The sequence below is a fragment of the Falco punctatus genome (genome assembly GCF_963210335.1).
Source record: "Falco punctatus genome assembly, chromosome: 8".
NCBI lineage: Eukaryota > Metazoa > Chordata > Aves > Falconiformes > Falconidae > Falco > Falco punctatus.
Window position 1 is genome coordinate 56,663,065 of NC_137588.1, and position 9,557 is coordinate 56,672,621.

Consider the following 9,557-nt stretch of genomic DNA (forward strand, 5'->3'; position numbering starts at 1 on the left):
TCTCCCAGCTCTGAACAGCAAAGGGACACGGTGACAGCTGGGAATCGGCATGGGCTGCTCCCGGCTCAGCGCACGTTCTCTGGTAGCACCTGAGAGCAATGAGCTCAGGGGGCCTAAGATGATAAAACCCCAACAAATCCCATCGTAAAAATGCTGTCTTCACGATAGTTTAGGCTGATTTCATAGTGATTGAAAAAGTTATTTAAAGCTGAAGAGTCTCTCACAGAGCTGCCTCTGAGCTTCAAAAGTCTAAATAAGGTCTAAGTTTGTATGGTCACATCCTCCAAGATATTCCCTATCAGCTTCCAGGAGAACATTTGAGGCTATTTTTGTAGTTTTACTCTAAACAGCATGTACTGACTACTCCTGGAGACAGGCCACTTGGCTCATGGACTGCTGACGTGATCTACGAGCACACCTTTATACTCTCATGTGCTTAAATTAAGCTCTAGGAACAATGAAGGTATACATGGCCATTGCTTGCTCTGATTTCTCTCCACGTAACTCCATTAGAAAATATTTACCATCACCATACAGTGTCTCTGCTCGAGCTATTAAATCATCATTTTATGGACAACACGGCTTCAAGGCAAGAGACACAATGACAGGTCTAACCACTGGTAGGAAATAAGTGGGTCCATGAGCAGAGCACTCCAACGGACCTGCTGGACCCTCTGCAGACAGATCAATGCCACCATCAAGCAAAACCGTTGTGCAAGGTGTAACACCTGCCAGCGGCAGAGAGTTCAGCTGGCTTGAACTTCATCTTTTTCAATCGGTGACATGTTGCTGCCTTTCAGGTATGATTTTCTTCAGGGCTTGCTGAGCTTCTGAAGTAATCAGAAAAGGAATTTCTTGATCTGCTGAGCTGCCCAAATTCTGCTTATGCCTACGGTGTTGCAGAATCTCCAGTTTATTTGCTACTGAGAATGGGTCTCTCATAGCCATGTGTTGGTGCTGAGATGGCAATGAAGAACACCACAGAAAATAGTAACTAGGAGCTTATGAGGTATCACTCGGCTTATTTTTCGTGGTAATTCTCCTGCTAAAGTATTTTTCCACTGACCAAAAGACTTGAGCTTGAACTTGAACCTCCTTGAACACTGTGTTGATACAATTACTTTCTATCTCTTATCATATCCCTTATCTATACACTGTGGTATGTGCTGTTTTTATTATTAATAGTTAGGATATTAAGAACTGTTGATTGCTGGATTCACAGAAACTTTGCCTGAATACTAGCATCATCCAGTATTTGGGGAGTTTTCTCATTGGGAACACTGATAGTTTGAGGTTTTATGAGACATAAAACAATCTAAAATTTCGAAAAATTAAATTAAAAACCTGAACTGAGCAATTTGACTCTTAAAGGAAAGTTGTAAAGGATTTTGCATTTCCTACCAATACTAAGTGCTCTCAAGGAAAACTGGAAAGAGGTGATAATTGATAATATTAGGATTTTCTGTAGTACTCTGACTGTTATGTTATATTTTAATACCTCTAAATACCTTGTTATATCTGATATTTAAATCTTTAAATGTGGCTGCTTGGCTTACATGCCTGTCATGACTATTTTGTCCTCCTGCTTCAATTAAGAAAATTAATAAATTTGTTTTACAGCTATTTTCACGAAGGTGTTTCAGAGGTGGGCACCCCCTTGATGCAGAGTGCATTGAATTGTGTTAGATGAGCCCAACCTCAGACATTGCACACTTAGCCAAGAGCTCCTGCAGGCATTGCAGCAACATCAGTGGCAATGTTGATTGCAATATAAAGCAAAGGCAGTCACTGGAAACAAAAGATGGCCAGAGTAGAAAAGTCTAATAAAAGCTAACCGTTAGGAAATCTTGATTTTATTGCAGTATATTCACGTTCAGAGAAATTCCTTCCTTCTTAAAGATATAAATGAAAACATGGGTTGAAGATTCTGCCGCGTCCTTAGTGTTCTCTGACAGAAGAAAGATTTGTGCTTTGTAACTTAGAGAAAATGGAATTATCTGACATTTGCTGGGAAGACATTGCTCGAAGTAATTGTAAAAAATTCTTGAAAGATTAAAGAACAATAAACAGGCAAAAAGTAGGAGTAGAACTGGGTATGCACAGAAAGTGCAAAAATTAAATAATTATAATCAAATCCTGGAAGATAAAGTTCGTTATTCCAACAAAAAGAAGCTACTTTTATTACCAGACTCTGCCACACATTTGTAGAGTTAGAAAGGCCACAGACACCAGACACAGAACTGCCAGCATTTTGCTTCAAGCAATCTTGCCTAGGCAATATCACCACCCTGAATCATGCCGCAGGTCGTGAATGGGAATTGCAAGAGATGGGAACTTTGTAAATATCCACAAAAACATTTTATAAGATGCAGCGGAACAGGTTGCCCAAAGATGTGAAATCTCTGTCCTTGGATTTCAAGCAGTGGCGAGTCAATGCTACCGCTGACTTGTTCTAGCGTTGGCGATAGTCCTGCTCCGAGCATTGATCTAATGCTGGCCCCGTGCACGAAGCCCGACTAAATGAATTTATGTAGTGCCACCCAACCAAGTATTACCATGATTATGAGATTTCACAATAGAAATGAGGCTCATTGTGGCAAACAACATGAACTTAATCCTCCCTCAACTCAAATAATACAATTCAGAGTATTAAAAATATCCATTTTAAATTCACAGAGGTGTCCTAAAGGATTCATTAGGCACAGGCTTGTACATTGTCTCCACCTTATTTAAGGTTGTATTTATTTTATTATATAAAAATTCATTGAAACAGCTGTGATGTAGACAGATGTCAAGCCTGACTTCTTTGTGGGTGATATGAGTATTATTAATAAATTAGTTGGAGATATGCATCAGAAGACAGATGGTATTGCAAATTCTGGCAAGCAAACAGAACTTGTTAATAAATACACGACAAGTCATGAAGAATGATGTATCTACTCAGATATGCATTTGGAAGGCAGTCTTTAAAACCATAATTAAATTCACTTTAGATGAGGATTATAGCTTCATGACTGTTAAGGTCTTCAGAATACCCAAAGCAATGGTATGAATAGTCACTCTAATTAATAGGAACATCAAAATGGAGACTTTTAGAAGAAAAGTTTTAGTCTGTTTACATTAGAGTCCTGGGTGGGGGGTGGGGGGTGGGTGGGGGTTGGAGTTGGGGGGAAGTCCTTGCAGGGCAGGATGGACAAGTTGGATTCTGTGTAGAATAATCAAGGTAAAATGGACTGCCGGCTCGGGGGAACAAAACGCTGCTTTTGTTACTGTGGGTAGCTGGACCGATGCAAGTAACTCAGTGTGCAAATAATGCAACAGAAGCAGCTGAAGCATTTTTAGGATGCTGATAAAAGGCTTTTCAGCCAACTTACTTCTTCCTTTGTCCTCCTGGAACAAGAGACTGAAAGCAAATTTCAACACATGCTAAAGTGCCATCTTTATATCTGAATAGCAAAGATCTGAATGAAAGAGCCGAGGACAAGGCTGCCTCATGCTTTGTGACCTCCTAAGCATCTGACCAGTGTAGGAAGAACAGCGCTGATGTCAATGAAAAGGGAACCCAGGCCCTTTCTGTGTGCGCCTTTCACTGCTGCCTTTAAAAGCTGGATTAGTAATAGCCCATGAGTGCATGAAGATACAAAATTTAAAAATATTCATGTGCCTGAACTTCCCAGGTGTTAGGTGCACGTCTCGCCATCCTGAAACACTTCTCAGAATGCCTGTATAGGACAAGATGCCTATTTTTGAAGAGGGAAAACGGTGGTGTAGGGACATGGAGCACTTTGTAGTTGACACAGACAGACTCAAGAAGTCCCTGCAGGTCTGAGTTATGCCAAGACGAGCAGCTCTGATGCAGAGATCATTTAATTAGTGTGGTACCAGCCCAGAAGACAGTGGCCTATTCACTAAGCATGGCATCAGCCTTAGACATCTGTGCCACTTTTAGACTACAGCTAATTGAAATACGGGGAGAGATGCTAGTTTCTGGCTGTCCCTGCCCAGGTAGGGATGTGACATGATGAAGACTATGCAAGAACATCTACTTAGTGTCCGAAATATTACCTCTCTTCACTCTGCTGCCTGCTAACCTGAAGCATTTACCGAACACCATAAGCCGTTAGGTGAATGGGATATAGGTGAAGGACGATGGGAACAGGTGAATGGGATGAAGTCACCAGTTTAAGTGTTTTTGCTAAGACTAGGTGAGGACATTTGAAACTCTGTCCTAGACACCTCCCCAAAGGGATTCACTTGCCTGCTTCTTTCACAGTACTGCAAGTGTACGGGGACTCTGAAAGTAACACATGGTGCCTGCATTATTGGTTATTCTCATGAGGATCAAGCGCATTGAAATAGTTAAAATGATCACTCCCATGTGCTTGTTTACTCCCATGTACAGTAGCTACAAAATCAGACCCTGGAAGTGAAGAATTTTTGCCCATGGTATTGATTTGCATGTTATAATAAATGCATTTCTGATGTACTTTAGTAGAGACGGGGGCTGAATACATGTGCCTGGTATCAGGGCTTTGCTTTATGTCAAGACAGCCGTGCATTGTGCACTACATAATGAATTCCAGAAAACACAGCTTCTTATTGTTGTCAGTTATTGGGGGCTCATTCTCCTAATGAGATATGTAAATATCGTCCATTAACATTAACAGCGATTGTGTGGTTGGCTCCTGAGAAGAACAGTGCTTTCTCTCTAGCTATGGCTGTCATGATGAAAATGCCATTACGGTTATTGCAAAAATTTCCCTTTATGATGTCGGTTGTCTTGACAGTTTTTAGTGACATTTACAGAATTATCCCTGTGCCCCTTTGACCTGTTTATTTCCTTATTTTGGACTGCTACAATAAACTCTTCAACATCTTTTTATATTCATGATCTCAAAATGCAGAGAAAGGGACTGGGTGCTAAACCCTGTCAAATACAGGCAAAACATGTAAACCCGGGCTTAACAGGTAAGCGTATGCTTTACTTCAAGCCACCCAACTGAAAACGGGGGTTTCTCAAACTGTTAAGCAGTTTGCTAGTTGTTTTGCCTGACTTTGTGCACAGGCTGTTGTTACTGACTGTTGTTGTGACTGACTGGGGAGCAGGGAGGTGGGTGCTGTATGGTGTTGAACTCTGCGTACAGAAAGCCACTGGGCAGGCTGGTGAGGGGTTCTTAAAGAAACTCATTGAAAACTTGCAGCAACCATCCATAGAGATCTCCCTTGACAAATACATATGTTAAAAGCCCAGACAGTTGATGGCCCCACTTATATGGTGCCACACGCATGCCTGAGGATGCTCCCCATGACTGCAGCCAGCTGGCAGAGAACAGTGATGTCCCTACCACTCTGCTCTAAACCTCCAGAGCAGGGGGACAATCTGCAAACTGCCTGCTGGCAGTGGTGACGGCCGGTGCTAACCCCTGCCAGCCCCCCCCGGATGATCTAAGAGGGTCCCTGTGGAGCAGAGGCAAACCTGTGCCAGGGCTGTGCTACAGAATGAGCACTGCAGACCATCGGTTTCGACGCCTGTGTATGCTCTCTGCTCCTGGTTCACTCATGGGGATGGGCATAGCCCATGTCTTGGACCCATACTGTAATTTTCCCTTCATTAGCTGTGAACTCAATTGCCAGGGGTTCACTCCATTCCCAGCACAAAAGAAGATGGTGCTTACATGGGTTGCCCAAAGCTTTCCTCTCCAGGACAGCAACAACCTGAGCACGTGAAGGTCTTACCAGGATGGACTCATCTTGGGGAAGATTACTGAAGAGCCAGAGGATCAGTTCTGGGAGTATTTCACAGGACAAACTCTTTTCTCTCAATTTTGTACCAAGTTCTGCTCATGTAACCACCTGATTTTGACAGTTTGTGTCAGAAAATAATCAGAGTTTCATGGAAAATCAGCCCTGTAATTATGGATATAGCCACCATCCCTCAAATGTGTATAAGGGCCTAAAGCTACATGCGTGTTTAAATGTACATGTCTACACATATATAATATGTGCAATGTTTAGAACACATAATATAGAACATGAAGTAGATAATATACCAAACCCTCATCTTGTGTAATTGACCTTTAGGAAGACTAGAGAAGAAAGTTTCCAGAGACATTCACATAGTGTATGAAATCTATGCCCCACTGAAAGTCACCAAGTCAGATTTTCCAAACTATTTCAGTGTCTAAAGATGCTGACAGACACCTACTGCAATTCTGCAAAAGTCTCTGGACAAAGTCTATGTTGCATTCATCTCAAGTTCACCAAGACTCAGGAAGCACCAAAGAAAATTAGTTATGAAGATTTTTCTGAATATATACAGCAGAATCACCTAGGTGCTTTTGAAAATTTAACCCAGTATAATTAAGTGGAATAGTTATAATGGAATTTAAAATCTTAAAATAATGGCATTTAGAAGGTAGTTTGGAGAGCAGACAAATAGTCTCAAACCAAATACAGACATAGTATGTAGCAATAAATACTATCCTATCTAAACATGGCGGTAAGAGAAACATGGACTATAAAATAAAAGCAAGAAAAACATTTATTTGGGCATATTTCAGAGAAATAACTTGCAAGTAAAAATGAATATTAACCCTTAAAGCTGGTATCCAACCTCAAGCAGGTTATGATAAAATACAAGGGCACATCATACTTTGCTTTTTTTTGTTGGGTTCAATTTTAACTTAATTTTCTGCAACTGAGCAAGATCAGATGGTCTGAAGTTGCTGGTGCTGGAGAGCAAAGCAGCACGATCCCCAGCTCTGCTCTGCCACAGTAACAGTGCCTAAACGTAATGGATTAGCAGCATGTTCAGTGACTGTTGGAAAACAAGCAATATTATTTACAACTGTAATGAGGCTCAGCAAACATCCAGCTAAGTAGAAGAAGGAAATAATTCTCACTTCACTAGAACACTCAGCACAATGGGGCGCACAGATTGTCTTCTAATTTTCTTCGTATTTAGCAAATCAGGGAAATGCAAGCTTGGGGAAACAATGTCTAGTCTGAGCATGGATCTCATCATCGCATCCCTTCTGAAGCTAACTCCAAAGACTAGACATGTTACACATGGCACATGAATCTATTTTAAAATGCAGGACTGGTCTCCTACCAGCCATCAGGCTGCTGCCCAGAAGAAAAGAATGAGAGAGTGAGATCTGTGGATGATTTTTTTCACAGATGTCATTAGGTTACACTCATGATCTTTGCAATACGCCACTCCAGGTCACCCCCGTACCCGTGTGAACCACCGGGCACAGGCTCACACAACTGTTACACACACCGGTTGTAACAGCTACATCCCTACAACAAAACCAGACCCTTTCAATAAATTGCAAAGGAATCTTATTCCTCCGTGCGCACCAGAAGCCCACTGATCAGAAGCTCTAAATGACCCATTTGACCACTTTGCAATTATCAATGAATGGTGCTGTAGCAAGGACCGGAAAAGCCAAGTTAATAAAATTCAACCAAGATCATCCTTCCTTCCATTAGCATCCTTCCCTCCACTACTCTATTATGAGAAAGAAAATGGCTGACGTACCCCATGGCGATGTTCATAGTAAGCCAGCTTGGATTTGGTTAAGACAAAGAAGCGCACTTTAAAGTTGGAGGGTGAAGTCCTTCTCTTCTGCTGGGATTTTTTGATCAGCAGTTCCTCCAGGAGTACACAGTTATTCATGGCTGAGCCAAGAACGGTTGCCTCCCAGGACATGGGATGCCTGTCCTACGCGCTGAGTGCCCATCCAAGAAAGAAACAGAAGAAGGAAGGCAGTTAATCAAAAAAAAAAAAAAAAAAAAAAAAGTGTTCACAAGGCAGCGTAGGTGCTTTGAGCTTTATCTTCCCATCTACAGCAAAGCTTCCTTTCTGTCAAACCATAACCACATCCTCTCTGAAGTCAGAAAATGAACAGTACATGTTGAAATATACGCTAAGGTAAATGTTGTGGAAAAAATAACACTTGGGGGACATTCAGTAGATGTGAGTCAATGATTAAGGATTAATTAAAGGGGTGTGGCATAATTAAGCATCTGTCTCCTACTTGCCTATCTAGTAAATACAGTTATAAATACATGCACTGAACATGGATGTATAGGATGAGTGTCTCTTCTGTCCTCTTGGAAGTAGGTTATGCATCCATATTTCTTTTTTTTAAGGAATGGTGTCTTCCCATCTGAAGTATTTAACAGTGACTGTGAGTCTCAGAGATTTCATACAACTTCTGTTGAGGAAGTTTCCCACATAACATGAAAGTTTGTGCTATGTAAGCAAAGACCATTATAGCCAGGATATATTTATATAAAGAATGATAAATATTTGCAGTCGTTAGATATTTAAACCGAAAACAAATGGTTACAATAGCTGATAACTGATTAATTATCATTGGTTACTACTTACTGATTACTGACTGCTTCAGGTGCGCTCTAATTAGGCTGTGGCTGGATGTTCCTGGAGGCACAGGCACAACATGCCCTCTGCAGATGCAATCAAGACCAGCATAATCAGCAGCGAAGCAAGCACAAACATCATCCAAGAGGACTTTAGGGCACCATTTGGAGCAGTTTGCACCAGGCTAAATATAGAATTATAAAAAAATACCTAATGCAGTCAGTATGACAGCACTGTTGTATTTTAAAGGAAATGCAATTCATTTTTCTCTACTCTTTTGTTTTTATTGTGTGGGGTTTTTCTATTAGTGATGTATAATTGTGTTGCTGATGCTATTGAGGATTGGAGAGATGGAGTCTGGCGGAATATGGGGCATCTGCAAGGTAAGTATTTTCATTAATTTGGTATTTCTGAAAATTGTTCCAGTGTAAATCATTTATCAGTGCTGACTTTTGGCTTTAGTTTAACGTAGCATTAAGATATAAGGAGGTAACTCTCTATTCTGATGTATTTTTAGAGCTGTTTGAAAGCTCCAAAGAAGACACTTTATTATTTTCAATTCAGTTCATGAGGAAAAAAATAAATCTGAACAAATACCAGTATTGCAAACTTTAAATGAAAGCTTGGATTTTCATAAAGTTTGTAGGGAAGTTCATAGATGGACTTGGGTACTATATTTCTCAATAGAATGTGGTGGTTATCCCTCCCCAAAAAAGAAGTGGCATATCCCTTTCTAGCTGTTTTATGTTACATTGTTTAGGCAGCATGTTTGGGGGATCATTAAACGTTCCTTTCTGATTTTGTTCAACGCTAACAGAGAACCTGCATTTGCCATAAAAATACAATTTAAAGATAGCACTTGACATACAAATCTGTAAGAGAATTTGCTAAAGCCAATGCAGCATCATGGAACAGAAACAAGGACAAACAGAAGCTGTTGTGCAGCTGATCCTTGCATCTCTCTTTCTCTCTGGTGGTCTTGCCAAAGACAAGGTGCAGTATATACTGAAACATTTGTCACCTGCAAGTCTAGCAAAGCTACGTTTCATTTCTTGACAGAGTGAGTTCGAAGGAACTTTTGTGGTTGAACAAGAAGGATGACACAAGTCTGTGATCTCCTGAAAAATTGCCACTGCTGCCACGGGGGATTCCGTATCTATTTGTAGAC

General features: G+C 40.9%; 1 protein-coding gene across 1 annotated transcript in view; it reads right to left on the minus strand.

The window, feature by feature from the left end:
- Positions 1 to 8,003, minus strand: part of ITK (IL2 inducible T cell kinase) — a 33,846-nt gene extending 25,843 nt beyond the window's left edge. Inside the window, exon 1 of the mRNA XM_080398135.1 lies at positions 7,544 to 8,003. Within this exon, the coding sequence (XP_080254261.1) occupies positions 7,544 to 7,714 (171 nt within the window). The 5' untranslated portion in view covers positions 7,715 to 8,003. The remainder of the gene's footprint in view (positions 1 to 7,543) is intronic.
- Positions 8,004 to 9,557: the final 1,554 nt, after the last annotated feature.